Source organism: Hypanus sabinus, chromosome 4 (assembly GCF_030144855.1).
Source record: "Hypanus sabinus isolate sHypSab1 chromosome 4, sHypSab1.hap1, whole genome shotgun sequence".
Lineage (NCBI taxonomy): Eukaryota > Metazoa > Chordata > Chondrichthyes > Myliobatiformes > Dasyatidae > Hypanus > Hypanus sabinus.
Window position 1 is genome coordinate 8,533,777 of NC_082709.1, and position 21,458 is coordinate 8,555,234.

The following is a 21,458-nucleotide window of genomic DNA, read 5'->3' on the forward strand; positions in this document are numbered from 1 at the left end:
AGGAGAGAGGCAGAATATGGTAATTTAAAGACCAAATAGCCTGACCTCAGTGTTTGGGAAGATGTTGGAGTCAATTGTTATGGATGAGGTTATGGAGTACTTGGTGACACAGGACAAGATAGGACAAAGTCAGCATTGTTTCCAGAAGGGAAAATCTGCCTGACAAACCTGTTGGAATTCCTTGAGGAGATTACAAGTAGGATAGATAAAGGGGATAAAGTAGATGTATATTTGGACTTTCAGAAGGTTTTTGATAAGGTGTCACACATGAGGCTGCTTACCAAGTTAAGAGCCCGTACTATTACTGGAAAGTCACTAGTAAGAGGCAGCGAGTGGGAATAAAAGGATCTTTTTCTAGTTGGCTGCCAGTGATCGGTGTTGTTCCGCAGGGATCGATGTTGGGACCACTTCTTTTTCTGCTCTATATCAATGATTTAGTGATGGAACAGATGGCTTTGATGCCAACTTTGCAGATGATACAAAGATTGGTGGAGGGGCATGTAGAGTTCAGGAAACAGGAAGGTTGCAGAAGGACTTAGATTTGGAGAATAGGCAGGAAAGTGGGAAATGAAATACAGTGTTGGAAAATGCATGGTCATGTACTTTGGTAGAAGAAATAAATGTGCAGAGTATTTTCTAAACAGGGAGAAAATCCAGAGATACAAAGGGACTTGGGTGTCCTTTTGCTGAACACCCTAAAGGTAAATTTGCAGGTCAAGTCAGTGGTGAGGAAGGCAAAAACAATGTTAGCATTCATTTCAAGAGGTCTAGAATACAAGAGCAGGGATGTGATGCTGGTGAGGCCTCACCTTGAGTATTGTGAACAATTTTGGGCTCCTTATCTTAGAAAAGATGTGTTGTCATTGAAGAGGGTCCAGAGTAGGTTCATAAGAATGATTTGGGGAATAAAAGGATTATCAAACAAAAAATATTTGATGGCTCTGGGTTTGTATTCACTGGAATTTAGAAGGGTGAGGGGGGATCTCATTGAAACCTTTCAAATGTTGAAAGGCCTAGACATAGTAGATGTGGAAAGGATGTTTCACATGGTGGTGAAGTCAAGGACAAGAGGGCACTGCCTCAGGATAGAGCGGCATCCATTAAAACAGAGATGCAGAGAAAATTCTTTAGGCAGAGGGTGGTGAATTTGTGACATTTATTACCACAGCCAGCTGTGGAGGCCAGGTCATTGGATGTACTTGATAGGTTCTTGATTGGCCATGGCATCAAAGGTTATGTGGAGGAAGTCAGAAAGTGGGGCTAAGGAGGGGAAAACAGGATCACCATTGATTCAATGGTGGAGCAGACTCAATTTTCCAGATGGTCTAATTCTGCTCCAATGTTTTATGGTCTAATGCTCTGGTTTATGAAGGCCAATATGCCCAAAGCTCTCTTTCCAACCCTACCTACCCGTCATGCAGTTTCTATATTCCCAGATCCATTTTTACTCCTCATTCCTCTCACCGTTCATCGGTTTGCCCTGCCAAATGCAGCACATTTGTCCAGATTAAATCCCAGCTGCCATCTTTCCAGCTGTTCTGGATCTTGTGCAAGAAATCATGCATTAGTCATATCAGTATATTTCCTCTGTCTCCGGATGTTGTTCCATTTATTTCAATGGAATTAACTTCAGATGTAGAATACAACATTCTACCATAATTATGGCATATTTAGCAATACTCATGTGGGGTAACTTTCAGTGACAGTTCCTGAATTGTGAAATATTTTGTGCAGATTGTTATACCTGATGAGTTCTTTAGGGAAAAATGACTCAAAAAGGCAGCATCCATCATTAAGGATCCCCATCACCCAGGACATGCCCTCTTCTTGCTGCGACCATTAGGGAGGAGGTACAGAAGCCTGAAGGCACACGCTCAATGATTCAGAAACAGTTTCCTCTCTGCTATCTGCTTTCTGAATGGAAATTTAACCCATGAACACAACCTCACTATTTTTTTCCTCTTTTTGCACTACCTATTTAACTTACACTTTTTCCAGTAATTTAGTTTTTATTATGTATTGTACTGTACTGCTGCTGCACAAATGGAAAGAGAAAAAAGTGGAAATTACCTTTGGTCTAGAACGTTTATCACAGAACATCTAAAACCTACATTTGACTAACAACCTCTTCTCACTACTACCAATATAGGTATACAGAAGCCTTAGATCCCACACCACACAGTTCAGGAACATTTATTACCCTGCATCAATCAGGCTCCTGAACCATTGTGAATAACTTCATTAAGCATTACTCTGAACTGATGCTATGACCAACAAACTGTCTTTTAAAACAACTTGTGCTTTCTGTATTATTTTTTATTTGCTCAATTTATCTTTTTTGCACACTTTTTCAGTTAGTTTTTATAAAATTTTATTCTATTCCTGTAAATGCCTACAAGAAAATGAACCCCAGGCTCTTGAATCAAAAAGGATAACTTCTTACAACCTCCTTGAAATGTTCCCACAACCATTGGACTCACTTTCATCACATTGGACTCTTCATCTCATGTTCTCGATATTTATTGTGTATTTATTTATTATTATTTCATCTTTTTTTTTTGTATTTGCATTTTCTCTTCTTCCACACTCTGGTTGTACACCCTAGTTGGACGGTCATTCATTGTGCTGTGATTATTATTTTACAGATTTATTGAGTAAGTCTGCAAGGAAATGAATCTCAACTGTACAGTAACATATGTACGTTGATAGTACATTAACTTTGAACAAATAATTATGATTTATTTGATATATCTACAGGAATGCAAATTGATAGCCTACCAAAACATTGGGATGGCATGCAGAGTTTACAAAATAAATCTGTGGAGCTGCAACAGAATTCCAAAGAATATCAGGATGTAGCACAATCATTCAAAGCAACTGCTGTGAAGTCTCAGATTGTAAAGGTATGTCAAATGAATTATCATGAGCCAATTTGTACTTCATAACTTTGTAACTTAACAAGGAGAGATTTGGATAAACATAACTAATGTTTTCAGTGTATCAAAGCGGTAGGGCTTGGGTCTGAGAATGAGAAACAACTCAAGGTTTGCCTGATTTAAGCACCAGACCGGATTGAAAAGGTCAGTGTGTTGGGGCTGGAGGGTGAGGGATGAGCTTGTGTTCAGCTCACTACTCCACAATGTTTACTCATCTTTGCTGAGCTGAGGCTGTGGCCTGAAACTAACGGGCTCCTAGGTCGGCTGTGACTGGCTTCATGGCTGTGGACTCACTTTAGTGAACTTCAGTTCTAGGGATTATTTCATTACTTTTATTGTTTGCACAAATTTTTTTCCTGCAGAATGGGTGTTTGATGATCCTTTATTTACTAACTTCATTGGGTTTCTTTGATTTGTGGTGCCTGTCCCGATAGAGTCATAGAAAGGCACAGCACAGAAACAGGCCCTTCAACTCCCCAAAACAATTTAATCAGCCTACTCCCATTGACCTTCCACCAGCCCACCATACCCCTACCATCCATGCACCTATCCACACTTTGCTTGAACTGTGAAATTGAGCTCACATGCACCACTTGTACTGGCAACTATTACCACACTCTCACAACCCTCTGAGAGAGAAGTTTCCTCTCATTTTCCCCTTAAACTGTTCACCTTTTACCCTTAACCTATGACTTCTGATTGTCGCTTCACCCAACATCAGTGGAAAAAGTCTGCTTGCATTTAACCTATCTATACCCCTCATAATTTTGTATACTTCGATCAAATCTTCTGCGTTCCAAGGAATAAATTCCACACCGATTCAATCTTTCCTTATAACTTAGGTCCTGGTAACATCCTTGCAAATTTTCTCTGTACTCTTTCAACCTTATCTACAACGTTCTGGTAGGTATTTGACCAAAACTGCACACAATACTCCAAATTAGGCCTCACCAACATCTTATACAGCTTCAACATAACATGTTAATAATAAGTAATTTATAGATTCCAAATGGAAAATTATTTTGTTACAATAGCAAAATTTAAAACTGCAGCAATAATAAATATAATATTAACTAATAATAAAGTACACAGTAATATACATAATAATTCACCAATGTGCAATAATAATGAACAAAATATCAAAGCAGAGGCTGTTGTACTATGGTGTGTGTTCTCCTGTAGCACAGAGATTGACTGTTGTATGTACTTATTGCATTTGGTAGGGAAGATTTTCTGTAATGATCCTTGTGACAGTGGAACTGAATGAGTCTGTTCGAAAGGGTGCTCCGCTGCTTATTCTGTAGGTCACGGAGAGAATCTGCCTGATTGTCCATAATGGATACCAGCTTGTTAAGTGACATTCTCTACACCACTAACTCAGAAGAGTCCGGGTTGTGGTCAAGGATGGATCCAGCTATTTTGATGAGTTTATTTAGTCTTTTTGCATCACCAGCACTGATGCTGCTCCCCCAACATAAAGCCACAAAAAAGATTGCACTCGCTACAACAGACTGGTAAAAGATCTCCAACATCCTGCTGCACATATTGAAGGATCTCAGCTTCCTTAGAAAATAGAGTCTGCTCACCCCCTTCTTGTAAACAGCCTTGGTGTTGGCTTTCCAGTTTTCCAATCGAGTCTATTGTCGAGGTGAACACCCATGTTTTTGTAATCCCCCAGAATAAATACAGGACTCATCACAGTCCTCATCCTCCTAAAGTCATCCTCCTAAGTCAGTGTCCTCCTAAAGTAGAGATGCTGCTGGGCTTTCTTTGCTATGGAGCTGGTGTTGAGGGACCAGGTGAGATTCTCCGTCAGGTGAACACTAAGAAATTTGGTGCTTCAGTACCTTTATTACATGACGTGAGGGCAGTTGGTCTGTAGTCAGTAAGTCCAGATGAATTCACCTTCTTGGGTACAGGAACCAAGCAGTAAGTCTTCCATAGCAACATATCTTTTCCTGACTCAGACTCAGATTGTAAAGAAGCTGCAAAATACCAGATAGCTGGCTCGCACAGGCCTTCAGTACCCTGGGACTAATACTATCCTGTCCAGCAGCCTTGCCTTGATGTAGTCTCTCCAGCTGTCTCTTAACCTGACCTGCAGTCACAGTCAGGTGGGGGAGGTCAGTCACCCCCATGGAGGCAGGAGATTCCAAAGTTGGGGGGGGGTGGGTTTGGAACACAAGCACTCACTAGAGGGGAGGGAGGGGTGGAGGGAGAAGGCTGAGGTCAGGGAGGGTGTGTGGTTTGGGCAAGTGGGGGAGGGGACAGCAGGATGTCCCATGCTGAACCTGTTGGAAAACAAGTTCAATTCATTGGCCATTCAATTGGCAATTCAATTCCAGGCAGCCCTCGATCTTTGTTTCTTTAACCTTGAAGCCAGTGATCTGCTTCATGCCCGACCACAAGTCCCTTATGCTATTCTGTTGGAGCCTGTACTCCAGCTTCCTCTTGTAGGATTCTTTGCATTCCCTCAGCCTTGCCCTCAGTTTACTCTGTACTTGCCTCAGTACTTGTCTATATTCAGACCAGAAGGCTTTCTTCTTCAAATTCAAAAGTATTTTCAGGTCACTGGTGATCCAGGGCTTGGTGCTGGGAAAACAGTGTACAGTCCTGGCTGGCACGATGGTGTTCTCACAGAATTTGATATAGTCTGTGATACAATCAGTCATTTTGGTGATATCCTCCCCAGGCGGCTCACATAACACATCCCAGTCTGTCCTCGTAAAGCATTCCTGCAGTGTGTCATTAACATCCTGAGCCCACCTCCTTACAATCCTTGTCGGCCCAGGCTGCCGCTGGACAAGAGGCATGTACCTGGGTGTTAGCAGGACCGGGTTGTGATCAGATCTGCCAAGTGGGGGAAGGACAGAGGCACTGTCTGTGTCCTTTATGTTCACATACAGAAGGTCCACTGTTATTCTGTTTTGAGAAGGGTGGCGGCACTGTCTGTGAACTTCACATTCGTATACAGAAGGTCCAGTATTTTACTGTCTTATGTAGAGCAGCTGACATATTGATAAAACATTGGTATTGCTGCCATGAGAGAAACATAATTAAAATCCCCAGTAACAGCCACAACAGCATTGGGATATTGAGTCTGCACTCCAGCAATGGTCGAAAGAATAGCAACGCACGCTACACTTACGTCAGTCGAAGATTGAATGTAAACTACAACTAAAGCAGTAGTTGAGAATTCCCGAGGCAAGTACTATGGTCGTATCCCAACGGCTGAGAGTTCACTGTCCAGTCTACATAAAAGTTCCTTTATAGTAACATGTCTGCGATTACACCAACTTACATTCACAAGCACTGCAATCCTTCTTCTTGCCTTCTTACTGCTTGGAGTAACGTCTCTGTCCACTCAGACAGTCTTTAAGCTGGGTGTGGTAGCACAATGGTCCGGAAAATGTGTGTGTAGTCAGGTCTCAGTTAAGCACAAAACACTGCACTCCCAGTATTCCTTCTGGGTCTTAATCAGTGGACCAAGTTCCACCATCTTATTTCCCAAGGACGTCACATTTCTCATGATGACCACGGGGATAGAAGGTTTATATTTCCTCCTCAGCCTTAACCTTCTCTCCAACCCTGCAGCCTCGGCATAACCTGCTAAGCTCCTGTGCGATTTCACACCACACTCTGGGCACTAGCATCGGTTTGCTTAGCTCAATCAGCTGGTCTCTGGAATAAACACAACCATCACTCAACCTTCCCTCCAAATGCAAGGTTCCCTTCACTAATGGTCACAAACATCTTAAACATCACAAACAACTTAAACATAACATTTTCATCTCCTCTACTCAGTACATTGATAAATGAAGGCCAGTGTGCCAAAGGCTTTCTTGACAACCCTACCTACCTGTGACAGCACTTTCAATGAATTATAGCCCTGTATTTCCAGATTCCTTTGTCCTACTGTTCACTGTGTAAGTCCTACCCTGGTTGGTCCTACCGAAGTCCAACACCTTACACTTGTTTGCCCTAAATCCCATCTGCCATTTTTCAGCCCATTTTCCCAGCTGATCCAGATCCCTCTGCAAGCCATGATTGTTTTCCTCACTGTCCACTACACCCACAATCTTGGTGTCACCCGCAAATTTGCTGATCCAGTTAACCACACCATCATCCAGATCATTGATATAGATGACAAACAACAATAGACCCAGCACTGATCCCTGCAGCACTCCACTAGTCACAGGCCTCCAGTCAGAGAGGTAACCATCTTCTACCTGTCTCTGGCTTCTCCCACAAAGCCAATGTCTAATCCAACATACTACCTCATCTTGAATGCCAAGCAACTGAACCTTTTTGACCAACTTCCCATGTGGGACTTTGTTAAATACCTTTTTAAAGTCCATGCAGACAACATTCACTGCCTTGCCTTCATCCATTTTCCTGGTAACTTCGAAAAACTTTCAAGATTGTGTAGACATGACCTACCATGGACAAAGACATATGGTTTCCTAATTGCCCTTCACTACCTATTTTTTTCTAGTATTCATACTTATCCAGAGTGTGTGCATATCAGGACCTCACTCATTATTAGCATATGATGCCTATTGTTTTCTTGTCTCATTTATGTGAAATCTTTGGTAGTATCCTTACTTTGTTACAATATAGTGACCATTTATTTTAGTTGGACATGTACTAGCTACAGTCCTCTACATTACCAAATTAAATCAGGTTTAATTATCATTCAAACCATACATGGATACAGTCAAAATGAGAGAGCATTCCTCTGGGGCCAAGGTGCATAACATACATTCAGAATAGTGAGAGAAAAGAAAACACAAATTGTTGCACAAGAAAAAGCATGTATAGTCCAAGACCCTGAGCGACGTGCAAATTGATGGTACACCTCCTGGCAATCCAGGTGTGGTTCAGATCCTCATTTCTGCCTCTAAAGTACAGAGCCCAGTTGTCTTTGGTCTCTTGCATTTCCACCACCATTCAGGGGTCCAACGCTGTTCTGTCTTGATGATGGAGTTGACCTCTCCTCTCATCACATGCCCAACATTTCCTCATGATGATTGTGTCTGTCCCTCTTGATGACACTGAAGGAGTAGGGCATGATTGGAGATGTTGGAAATTACTGTTTTTTAAAAAACATTTTACAAGATTCATACTTTTTAACAAACTCGTACTTTTCACTCTATGTAGTGTTCATCCCCACTTGGCAGAAAACAGTATAGCAGCTAAAATTAACGGTTTATCACATTTCTCAATTTTCATTGACTAAGTATTAGCACATTATGTAATTGTTTTAATTATGTAGCTTATTAACTAGTGCATACTCTTAACAAATTTCTCTTTCTATAAAAGAGATGGATTTTTTGGAGGCACCATCTTGGCCTCTTGGCTTCTTCTTTATTCAAGTCAAGTCAACTTTTATTGTCATTTTGATCATAACTGCTTGTACAGTGCTTAGTAAAAATGAGACAATGTTTTTCAGGACCATGGTGTTACGTGACACAGTACAAAAAACTAGACTGAACTATGTAATAAACAAAAACACAGAGAAAGCAACACTGGACTACAGACCTACACTGGACTGCATAAAGTGCACAAAAACAGTGCAGGCATTACAATAAGTAATAAACAGGACAGTTGGGCATTCCATTGTCTCCTAATTAATACACCTCTTAGCATCAATTCTCAGCTCTTTATTTAGTTTGTTTAGTAGAAACGTATTTGTATGTATGTACTCTAAAATAAACTGAAATCTTATAATTAAGAATGCTCGTCATTCCTGACTCCTGAAAGAATCCAAAGGATCAGAAAAGAAATGGAGATCCAACAGAGATATTTCTGGACCAGAAAATACAGCAGGTTTTCTAGAGGCCGATGATGTGGTATGGCAAGGTTGCTCTCGCGCTCTGACTCGTACAAGAGTGTGGACGGAGCATAGCTCTGGTTCTGCCTCACCCTGGTGTAGATGCAGTATTTGGTTAATCCTCATATATCAACATCAATAAGCATTCAGGCTATCCTAGCACAAACCTTAAATCCTAAGCACTAAATGCAGATTCTAATAACCACCAGATAAGCAAAGTATATATACTTAAGATACTTTCTACATATGTGATTGAAAGAGAATTTGGAAAGTTTCTAAGAAAAGCAGGTACTGGAAATCAGCATTTCATGTGATAGGAACAGCATCCTATTGTAAAAGAAGGTAAGCTTGTTTGAGATTATTTTTGTTGAAATTATAAGTACAATTGACCAAGGAAATTGTGTTAACAGATTGAAAGACTTCAAAACCCATGTCTTTGGAAGAATTATATGATTAAAAAACAACAGATTGTTAACAAAAATCCACCTGGAACTAATAATGAGAGGAATTTATTCCATGGAACTGTACCAGATTCACTCAATTTAATCAATTGCCATGGATTCAACCGGAGCAATGCTGGAAGGAATGGTATGCAATGAAATATTTTAATCAAAATGGCAAATTGCAAATCTGGAAATTGGAATATGGAGAGTATTGGTCAATAGTTAAAAGGAAAAGAAAATTTGTTTTGATGTTTAACCAGAAATGTATTATTATTCAGATTTTAAATATTTTGTCATTATTTTAATCGGCAAAATTCTGCCATCTTTTAGTTGTTAACTTTTAAAACAATTTTAGCTGAATTATAGATAATTGCTTTCTTTAAGTTGTAAAATACAGTGGTTAGTAAACTAGATTGCAGGAATAAAATGCAAAATGCTTTTCATCTGACGCACATCACCCTGATTTTAAAATAGTAAGATTTGTTTCCACTCAGCATAGGACCACAATGAGCATAAACCACTTAATCATTGCAGAAAACTAAAAACCCGCCCCTCTGCTCCAAATGTTTGAATTTCTATTTTTCAAATCATGTTTTTAAAAAGTCTTTACAATTACTTAATGTAATTGATGTAATGTAATGAAGCAAATGTTTGTGGTTTGTTCCTTAAAATGTTTAACATGCTTTCCGTTTTTAGGTGGAAACTGTATTGCTCAATTAAGCAATGTTTAACTTTCTTTTGTAGCCACAGCATATGGAAATGGCACCTATTTTGTCGTAAGTGCAAACTATTCTGCTCACAACACTTACTCAAAACCTGACGCAAATGGAATGAAGTACATGTATCGTGCTCGAGTACTAACTGGAATCTACTGTGAAGGTCAGGGTGGAATGGTCGTGCCCCCTTCAAAAAGTTCAAATGATCCAACAGACTTGTATGACAGCGTTGTGGATAACACAACAACTCCTTCTATGTTCATTATTTTCAATGACATTCAAGCTTACCCAGAATATTTAATTACTTTCAAATAACTAAACTATTTCAGATATGAAAACATCATATTGGAATTTAATTTTTCTGTAACTCTTCCACTGAATTCCACTGTTGAAATCATAACTTTTGATTTTGGGATCGTAATGTTCTTTCTTTCTTTTTCAATCTTTTTATTAAATTTCATATATAAAAAAAAACAACACAAAATAATGAATAGATTACAGATTCAATAAACTTGAGATTACATTAGTAATAGGATAATAATATCCTATTAAAACATCCATCAACAAAAGGTACATAAATCAATCAAGTCTATATAAATATATATGAAAAACAAAAATAATCGTCGAAAAAAGAAAAAAAAAATTGAAATTATATATGAGAAAAAATATATAATGAAAAAAAATACTAAACTAAAACTAACATGGGCAATAATAGCACTTTATAAATATATAAAGGTGTCAAGAAAAGAACTCCAGAACTCCATACCTGAACAAGTATAAGTAGAGAAAAGGATCTGAAATAAGCCAAATTAATTCATATGAAAGTGTCGAATAAATGGTCCCCAGGTTTCTTCAAATTTAATTGAAGAATCAAAGATAGTGCTTCTGATTTTTTCCAAACTCAGATAAGAAATAGTTTGGGAGAACCACTGAAATGTAGTAGGAGGATTTACTTCTTTCCAGTTTTGTAATATAGACCTTCTGGCAATTAATGTTACAAAGGCAATCATTCGTCTGATTGAAGGGGAAAGCTGATTGCCATCTTCATTTGGTATACCGAAAATTGCAGTAATAAAATGGGAGGATCGTAATGTTGAACGGCTAATGAAAAGGTTGAGTGTTTATTGTCTGAGATACACTTTCAATTCTAGATACTATTGAGAGGTACAGTGAGTGGATAGTTGACTACATTGCTTGGTGTGAATGCAATATCCCTAATGCTAACTTCTTCTGATCTCTCTGCATAGATAGAAAGCACATATATGTTAGAAATAAAAGTTGTAAATGATAAGCACACCTTTAATTAGACAAACATGTATATTGCTCAGAGCATATACGCTAATCTGTTGATCTAGTTTTTTTCACTGATGGAAAGAATTTCCCATCCCTACTTGCTGCAGAACTGAGAAGACAATAATGAGCCAACCACTTGGATGGGCCTGGAGTCATATACGTACATATTAAACCAGATACACTTTTACATGTAATCTGTCAGTTTCACAGCAACTGTTTCTGATTGAAGCTTTTTATTAAAGACATATTGAATCATTTGAATTGAAATTTATCGACTGTCATGCTATGATTCATTTAAAAAAGTACATGGAAAAGTGTCTTATTGAGGGTAGAGGAAGCAAAGGCAGATCTGGATTTTCCACTAAACAGCAAGAGTTCTTCAGAGAATCAATCCCACATCTCACAACAGCCTGTCGGTCTATGACCTCTGATACTGTCAAAGTGAGGACAGATATCAATTAGAGGAATAGCACCTCATATTCCATCTTGGTAATCTCCAAATGATGGCATGAACATCAATTTCTCCAGCTCCTGGTAACCACTCCTTTCTGTCTCAGCCTTTTGTTTTCCCGTTCCCACTGGCCCCGTTACCGCTTCTCTTTCTCTTGGCTTTTCAATTTCCCATTACATACACATTCCTCCCTTCAGTTCTTTGCTCACTTCCTTCCCTTTATTCCATCTTCAGCCCTTTGTCACTTCCAAGCTTATTACATTGTTCCCACTCCCTTCACCACCTGCGTATCTCCTGCCTCTCTATTGGATTTACCTTTTTCATGCTAGCTCCCAGTCCACCCCCTCCCTCCACCCTTCTGTTCTGGTTTCTCCCCTGTTTCTTCCCAGTCCTGGATCTGTAGATGCTGCCTGACCTGCAGTGCCTACTGCATTTTCTGAGTTGCTGCAGATCTCCAGCATCTGCACAGTATTCTTACGTCACATTAGACTTGTTGATTGAGCTGCTGCTGACTTGAAACTTCAAAAAAAGAACCTTGCATCTTTAAGAGGAGGGTGTTGAATCTCAATCTGTACCCCTTTTCTGTTCTCATCCTTGATAAAAATTCACACTTGGAAATTGCCAAGGCTATTGTGACCATTGCTTCAATCTGCCTATTTTCAACGTTTTCAGATTTATCCACTGACCAGTTGATTTTCCATAGCATTCTAAAAATGGAAAGGTGAATTTTTCATCATACAAAATTCTTTAAATCTCATTTATTTGTTATGAATATTTAAATGATTTAATAGGTAATTTTTTTGATTTATTATCTTAACCCAGAAAATAAAGAACACTTGTTTAAACAGCAATTATTAATTCTTCTTGATAGATGCTTGAATCAATTTATTTGAGTGCATGCCTTTCTTTATATACTTTGGTGTATAAATTTCAAGAAACTTGATAAAACAGTGCAAATATAATCAGTTGTCAATTCAAACGTTTCTATTAAACATTACAATTGTGCTTCCCTGGCAATCTTCAGATTCATCCTGAGCAAAAAAAAGTTCCACTTGCTTCAAACATTTTTTGGTCTTCATTATTCAAAGTAGTGCCCAAGGCTTCATGCTTCTTGGCTGCAAGGATTGAATTGGGCACTACTGTTCTTTTTTTTCTCAGCCATCTATAGTAAATTCTCTGACTTAGTTGGGGAAGTGCTCTGAATTGCATTAGTAATAATTTATTACTAATGTAAGTTTATTGAAATTCAACTTATACATGCATATAATGTATATAACCATATAATGTAAGTAGAAACAAGACAATGTTTCTCCAAACCAAGGTGTAAAGCACAGTAGAACACATAACACATGTAACACATAAATTATCAAAGATTCAAAGTAAATTTATTATAAAAGAATTTAGGAATTATGAAGGTAATGATGTTTAAAGAGGTGGCTTTGTCTCTACCAAAGTATGAGCTTAAACTGCCAGATCAGAGAAATTGTAAAGAATTAGGTCATTTGTTTCCACAGCTAAGAGTTTCCTGTTTTCCCTGGACACCATCAGTTGTTGCTTCATATTTCTCTCTCTTCCAGATAATCTTGCTTATTGGTGCTCTAAGTTACTCTGTGATATACCTTTCAGTTGAATGAATACTTTCTCCTGATCATTATCTGAGTAGGTGTGAATAAGTTAGGTACCATTATGAAGCAGTGAAATTCATCCCACAAATCAGAATATACAATTGGGAAACAATAGAAGGTAATAAAATTAATTGGAATGTGTGATTAGACAAACATTTTGTACTGTATGCAATTGATTGCTATTGTGTCCAGTGCTCCCATTGCAGCCTGCTCTACATTGGTGTGACTTGTCATAAAGTGGGGAAATGTCCATCAAGCACCTTCACTCGATCCGTCAAAAGAGGAATTATCTGGTGGCTGAAGCATTTTAATTCTGATTCCCATTTCAACATGTCAGTTGATGGCCCAGCACATATGTAGTTGAGAACTTCACGTGATTCAGGACACTTACAAAGACAGGTGTGAAAAGAGGACCCGAAGGATCATTGGGACGCAAGTCACCCCAATCACCATCTATTCCGGTTGCTACCATCCCGGAAACGGTACTGCAGCATAAAACCCAACACCAGGCTCTGGGACAGCTCCTTCCACCAGACCATCAGACTGATTAACTCACGCAGATTTGATGTATTTCTATGTTACATTTACTATTCTACTTATCGGGCTTCTCAGTAACGTTAACTACTAAGGCTAATGTAGTGGCTTTCCTGTAATGCTAACTGATGTAATGGTTTCTCTGTAGCAGCGATGTTTGGGTTATAACTACAGATAACCAACCGGTAGCTAACCAATGGGAGACGTTACACTTTCTTGTATGTCTGGGAACTGGGTTTTCGGTTGAGCAGGAACGAGAGGAAGGATGTGTGTGGAAAGCCGGCAGGCTACCGGACGGCGGAGATGGGAATCTGAGGGTTCAAGTGTTGGTGGCATTTTTGGCAGAGGTTGTTGGTGCAGGAATACCAGCTGCGTGAGCTCCAACGATTTATTGTGCGCGAACTATTTTATTAAAAGTGGCACCTTTTTTCTTTTATATTCTGTCTCTCTGCTAACCACATCGCCAAAGTAAGAGTTATAAAATGTAAACATTTAATCGCATATTGTGCACTGTCTGATATTTTACATTGTGCGTTTGTACCGGGGTGCATTTTACAGTATCCACACAAACGCGATTACACCGTTTGGCGGGGCAGACGGCAGCTCCCCCTAGACGAACGTGAGTTAATCAAGCCCGAGTGTTGCATTTGTGGCAGCTTTGTCCGAGATTTGATTCCCTTGGATGCTGTGTGATTACCCTGTTTAAATTAGTGCTGTTATGGATGCAGCTAGGTTCAAGCGCTGGTGTGTATCTGAACTAATGCGTGCGTGTTGAGCGGGGTAGGTGTTCGTAATCCGGGTGAATAGTTAACTCGATATTTGAGTATGGTTAAGGTTGTCGGCAGGTTGAAATCGTATCGCGTAAGTTTGATAAAACAGCGAACTCAAACCTGGTGTTGGTGCAGACTAGCACAGACGTAACGGCGGTGGAACTGCCAGAGTTTTTTGGTGACCCAGCAGAGGTGGGACCGTGGCATGTTCAAACTGTCGGGGAGGGGGGAACCGGAGCTCAGCAGTTTGGGGCGGAGATTTTAGAGAATGGGTTCTCTCCTTACTGATGGATGAGGGGAAGGAGTGGTCAGATTTGGAAAGTCTGATTAATTCCCGTCCCCCAGTCAAGGGTGAGAGTTCTGAGTGCATCAAAAGTGCAACTTACAGAAATGAGTGAAAACAGTAAAGACTGCCAATATTTACAAAAAGTTATCTACCAGAAAAATAAAAGGTCTATACTTGGCCAGTGTGATATCTCTCTCCCTCTCCCTCTCTCATTTAGCCACCAGAATATACCACCTTTAATTATCCAAAGTTAACTTAAGGCTACCCATGAATTGGTGTTTGATGCACTCCACAATGTAGTTACAATCATATTACAGAATAAGTAGAAATATCTACTTTAAATGCAGTGTACATATAATATATACACATTTACAGATCCCCATTACTAAAGAAATGAAGGGTTCCACTGTGTATGGTGGGAAAGTCAACAGAAAGCCAACCCAAATATATCAACCTGGTTTAGGCCAAATGTGAGAATATAGCAGGGAAGATGTTGAAGTGCTCACACTCAGCGTAACAACAGAATGGCAGAAGTACAGAGTGCATTTACCAGGTGCCCTCCGTCACATTACCACCCTCCTCTCCGGTGGCAACAATGTTCAGCAACCAAGAAAGGTAGTTTTCAGTAACCTTTCCTTCCCCAGCTTAATAATGGACACAGAATTCGAGGGGTTGGCGCTCCAGGTACCGCTGGGTTACTCTAGCTTTAAGGTATTTTATTGTCTGTATCCATGTCAACGCTCAGTGGTCTGTGTAACGGCCAAACCCTCACCAAGAAGGTAGTACCGAAGACTGACAAGGGCCCACTCAATGGCCAGACACTCCTTTTCAATGGTGGAATACCTGGTTTCCCTTGGGAGGAGCTTTTGGCTCAGGTAAAGGACGGGTCGCTCTTCTCCAGGTTCTCTTTGGGCCAGCACTGCTCCAGTGTCTACTCCTGGGGTATCCACCTTGGACAAGGAATTATTTGTCAAATCTGGGTTCTGGAGAATGGGAGAAGAACACATTTGAGCTTTGAGAGTTGAAAACTGTTCTCACACTCACTTGTTCACATCACTGGGCTGCTTACAAACTTCCCTTTAAGATTAGTTAGAGGTGCAGCCAGAGTGGTGAATTGGGGAATTAACCTGCAATACCACACTACCAGAGCTGGGAAGGATTTCACTTCCCTCTTGGCGTGAGGTTAAAGACGGTTGTGGATCACTTCCACTTTGTCCATCTGTGGTCGAAGCTCTCCACATCCCAGCTGGTAGCCAAGGTATCTGGCTTACCTTTTAGCCAACTCACATTTTTGTAGATTGAGGGTGACACCAGCAGCACGATTATTCCCCAGGACCCTGTGCAGATGGTCCAAGTGGTCTGACCATCTCAAGCTCGCCATCTAGGTAGGCCACATTGCATTCCTCACAGCCTTGGAGCACTCAATCCATCAGCCGCTGGGAGGTTGCTGGTACACCATGAAAACCAAAGGGTGTCACTGTGAACTGAAATAGATCCAGGGGTGTGCGGAAGACAATGAGGGGTTTGACTGGTCATGCGGGGAACTTGCCTTTACAAAGGTCCAGTGTAGTAATACAGTTATCCCTTTCCAGTGGGCCGTCAATATGGGGCATAGGATAAGCATCAAATAATGAAATGGCATTCAACTTATGGAAATCAATGCATAACCTTGGTATCATCCTTCTCGGGGACAACAGTAGGACTGCTACACTCACTATTTGAAGGCTCGATGACTCACAGCTCCAGCATGGTCTGAATCTCTTCCTTCATGGCCCCCACAAGTTGCTCTGACCCTCTATAGCATTGTTGGTGTAATGAACCCAGGTCAGGGCAAACCCTGACAGAATGATTCAAGACCTTTGTCAGTCCTGGAACAACTGTGGAAAATCAGCAAACACCCTCTGCAGCTCCAATGGATGCAGCCATCGAGATGGGAGAGGTCAATTTTCCCAGTGGGGTACTTCATCTGTACAAATATCAACAGAGGCAGAAGAACCAACACTTCATCACGCTGCCGTTGCTGGAGTGACTTTCTAGGGCTTTTGGTTCCTCCCTCACACAGACAAGCAGTCAAATCAGGCAGAAAATGAAACCCAGTTATTGCTTTGGAGTTTGCTCAAGTCATTGCCAAAATAAGAAACACCATCTACTCCTGGAGTAACAGATGGATGTGATCAGCTATTTCCCTTCCTCATGCAACACAGAACCATGTCAACTGCTAGTTTCTCCAGCATTCTCACTTTCATCAAGTACTACTGTAGGGTAATGTAATTGGTGGAAATGTACAGAATTCACAACCACTGACATTGGGTTGGGGTTCACTTTAGGAGGCGGGTCTGACGTGATGAGGTAATTATGTAATGAACATACTGCGCTTTGTTTTGAGTTTTTGGTGTTCAATGAGTTGTTACCCTTCTCCCCCAGTAAGTTCTCCACAACGACTCTGTCAATCGCATGCACCACTGCGTATGAGTTTACTCGAATGCTGGACGAATTCCCAAACCTCACCAAGCTCACATTCTCCACAACGGTCACAAACATGAGATTGAGCAGCACATTTCTACAACTGGCCCGTGCATGTAGACGGGACCCAGAAAAGCTAGAAGCCGCAAAGGCTGATTTTGCCAGCAAGGAAAGCTTTGGCATTGTATGCTGGTCTGGGCTTCGCCGCTCCATACGATCCCTGCCCAATGGTGGTTGCCGCGCATGCGGTGATTACTGCCGTTTTAACGAGGCCACCACTCCCATTTGTTACCCAGTCCCACAAACGCATTTCTGAAGCACTGCTCCTTTAAGATGTCTTGGATACCATGGAGGCTAATACCCAAGATGGAGCTAATTTTAACAACTTTCTGTAGCTTCATTCTGTCCTGTGCAGCAGCCCCACCCACACCAGACAGTGATAAGAGGGGTAAACCTGAATGTCTTTCTGTAGATGGCCTTTAACCGGCCCACCAAGATTTGGAGGATTCCACTACCATCCTCCTGGCATCAAAGATGTGTCCATGAGTGTGTCAACACACCTCTGGATAAGCCAGAGCCACTTGCTGTTCTTCCACTTGGACCTGAGCTGGGCAGCTTGTCCGAGCTCCAGACAGGCTCACAATGTCAGTTTCAGTTGGGGTTCACTTTACGACGTGGGTTTGACTTTGATGTAATTATGTAAAGAACTTTCAGGATCCTTTGTTTTAAGTTTCTGGTGTTCAATAAATGAGCTGACATTGCTTTTCTGAAACAAAAAACATCTCCACCATTTCATTTCTCAAAACCTACACTACAAACAGCAAGCAACAATTTACAGGACAATAGTGCAAACAGCCACGAGTTCTTCCATGGCCTCCTGTCCTCTTCTATTAGATCCCCCCTTCTCTGGCCCTCTATCTCTTTCACCAATCAACTTACTAGCTCTTTACTTCAGCCCTCCCCATTCCCAGTTTCACCTCTCATCTTGTGTTTCTCCCTCCTCTCCCCCCACCCTTTTACTCTGACTCCTCATGTTTTTCTCCAATCAAGCTGAAGGGTCCCAGCCCAAAACATCAACTGTACGCTCTTCCACAGATTCTGCCTGGCCTGCTGAGTTCCTCCAGCATTCTGTGTGTGTTATTTCTCTGATGCTATGTTTTCTTACCTATGTTTTACCCTATCTGTCCCTCTCATGAAATTGAACATACACATCCACTCTCAGCCTTCTCTGATCCAAAGAAAATGAGGTCAGCTTATCTAGTCTCTCCCCAAAACCATATAACCATATAACAATTACAGCACGGAAACAGGGCATCTTGGCCCTTCTAGTCTGTGCTGAATGCTTACTGTCACCTAGTCCCACCAACCTGCACTCAGCCCATAACCCTTCATTCCTTTCCTGTCCATATACCTATCCATTTTTTTAAAAATGACAATATCGAACCTGCCTCTACCACTTCTACTGGAAGATCGTTCCACACAGCAACCACTCTTTGAGTAAAGAAATTCCCCCTCGTGTTACCCCTAAACTTTTGCCCCTTAACTCTCAACTCATGTCCTCTTGTTTGAATCTCCACTACTCTCAATGGAAAAAGCTTATCCACGTCAACTCTGTCTATCGCCCTCATAATTTTAAATACCTTTATCAAGTCCCCCCTCAACCTTCTATGCTCCAACAAATAAATACCCAATTTCTTCAACCTTTCCCTGTAACTTAGGTGCTGAAACCCAGGTAACATTCTAGTAAATCTCCTCTGTACTCTCTCTATTTTGTCGACATCTTTCCTATAATTCAGTGACCAGAACTGTACACAATACTCCAAATTTGGCCTCACCAATGCCTTGTACAATTTTAACATTGCATCCCAACTCCTATACTCAATGCTCTTATTTATAAAGGTCAGCATACCAAAACCTTTCTTCACCACCCTATTCACATGAGATTCCACCTTAAGGGAACTATGCACCATTATTCCTAGATCACTCTGTTCTACTGCATTCCTCAATGCCCTACCATTTACCATGTATGTCCTATTTTGATGAGTCCTACCAAAATGTAACACCTCACACTTTGCAGCATTAAACTCCATCTGCCATCTTTCAGCCCACTCTTCTAACTGGCCTAAATCTCTCTGCAAGCTTTGAAAACCTATTTCATTATCCACAACACCACCTATCATCTGCAAAACATCCTGGACAACATCTTGAATTTTGAATCTTCAACATCCTGGTGAAGGACCTCTACAATTCTTCCTTTGCAATTTGTCATTCTGAAGAGAACACAATGTTCCAGTTGTGGCCAAAGAACACTGGCAAAGATGACAGCAGAGCAGCAATGGCTGGAATTCTGAAAGGATTAAGCAAGAATATAAAAGCTGAGGCTTTATCAAGCACTAGTGAGGGCCCACTTGGTGTATTGTGTGCAGTTTTGGGTTCCTTATCTAAGAAAGGTTATGCTGACGTTGGAAAGGGTTCAAAGGAGGTTCACAAAAATGATTCCGGGATTGAATGACTTGTCATATGAAGAGTGTTAGATGGTTCTGGGTGTTTACTCACTGGAAGTCTGAAGAATAAGGGATAAACTAATTGAAACGTATCGAATATTGAAAGGCTCTGATAGAGTGGATGTGGAGAGGATGATGGGAGAGACTAAGACCAGAGGACACAGCCTCAGATTAGTGGGGCATCCAGTTAGAACAGAGATGAGGAGCAATTTCTTTGGACAGAGCATGGTGAATCTGTGGAATATGTAACCACAGGTAGTGGAGGCCAGTCTTCAGTATATTTAACACAGAGGTTGATAGATTCTTGATTACTCGGAGACAGAGAAGGCAGGAGACTGGGGCTGAGAGAGAAAATGGTTCAGGCATAATGAACTGGTGGAACAGACTTAATTCCATTCCTATATCTTATGGTATAATTAGTATCATACAAAGTTGTAATATTTTAATATTCTATGTAAGCAGACAAATGTTGTGCTTTCTCCACCACCCTGCCTATCTGCTACCATTATCGGGTACACCAAAGTTCCTTTGTTTCAGAATATTTCCTAGGCTCTGCCATTCAAGGTATAATCTTATTTGCCCCCTTCCCCAAAATGCATCACCTCATGACTGTCAGAAGTAAATGTGCCATTGCTGTGCTTAGCAGCCAATCAATATCATTCTGTAGTTTGAGATTAACATCTATGATATCAACACCACCAATTTTCATATCAGCTGCAGATGTATTCTTTCTAAATCTGCTATTGATATCTGAATCATCAATGTGCAGGACTTCCTGGGTTAAGAATCACCTGATATACAGAAAACCAACTTTACATAAGCTCTGCCATTAAAGTATTTTTCAAGCTAGTAATAACATGTCTCATGTATTTATTAATGACTGGATAGAATATATATTCCATTAATTTAATTATGTGTAGTCTTTTTCTTTTTTTGTGGGCTCTTATCTCCCAGTAGAGCAGAGGCCATCGATCAGCTCCTGTCTCCATCGTCCTCTGAAGTCGATGGTATGGTTGGAGTTCATCAACACTTCCGCAATCCATTGCATCCACTGCACAGATTCACCAGAGCCCTGTTGGTCTTCCTTACCCATTTTCACCTTTCATGATGGGGACATAGCATTGGACTTTAAGAGGCAGTTACGTGTAGTGTCAGGGTGATTGTTCAATGAAATGAAAAAGCATTACATCAAGTGCATGTAGAGTGATATGATATGGGTATCTATAAAAAATGGATGCAGTTGGCTTACAGAAAAATGGGCTTACAGGTAGCTCTCAGTAGTGCAGTCCATGGACTGCCTTTATATAACAAACAGCAAACCCCTGACTCTGTCTTCAGAGCAGGTGACAAGGCAGCCCTAACAACAGCAAGGGCCAAAGTGTCCCAGGCCACCAGAGAGGCAAAGCGTACACACACCCAGCAAATCCACAGCCACTTCCAGGACAGCGGCGACACACGGCGCATGTGGAAGGGCATCCAGAACATCACCAATTACAGGACAACATCACCTGACTGTGCAGGTGATGCCTCCCTCCCAGATGCGCTGAACAACTATGCTCGTTTTGAGGCCAAAAATGACGTGGCAGCAAGGAAGACCACCCCTC

The 21,458-nt window shown here is 40.9% G+C and overlaps 1 protein-coding gene and 1 long non-coding RNA gene across 5 annotated transcripts in view; one reads left to right on the forward strand and one right to left on the reverse strand.

Annotated features, from left to right (window-relative positions):
• Positions 1 to 10,347, forward strand: part of LOC132392463 (protein mono-ADP-ribosyltransferase PARP14-like) — an 82,975-nt gene extending 72,628 nt beyond the window's left edge. The window contains exons 16-18 of the mRNA XM_059966338.1: positions 2,758 to 2,903; positions 9,180 to 9,357; positions 9,957 to 10,347. Of these exons, the coding sequence (XP_059822321.1) occupies positions 2,758 to 2,903; positions 9,180 to 9,357; positions 9,957 to 10,243 (611 nt within the window). The 3' untranslated portion in view covers positions 10,244 to 10,347. The remainder of the gene's footprint in view (positions 1 to 2,757; positions 2,904 to 9,179; positions 9,358 to 9,956) is intronic.
• The window catches only part of LOC132392464 (uncharacterized), a 98,968-nt gene that overhangs the window by 46,892 nt on the left and 30,618 nt on the right, over positions 1 to 21,458 (reverse strand). Inside the window, exon 4 of one of the 4 annotated variants that reach the window (XR_009511553.1) lies at positions 14,727 to 15,870. The exons of the other annotated variants lie outside the window; for them this stretch is intronic. This is a non-coding gene — a long non-coding RNA (uncharacterized LOC132392464). Of the gene's footprint in view, positions 1 to 14,726; positions 15,871 to 21,458 lie in introns of those variants that run through there. 4 annotated transcript variants of the gene reach the window in all.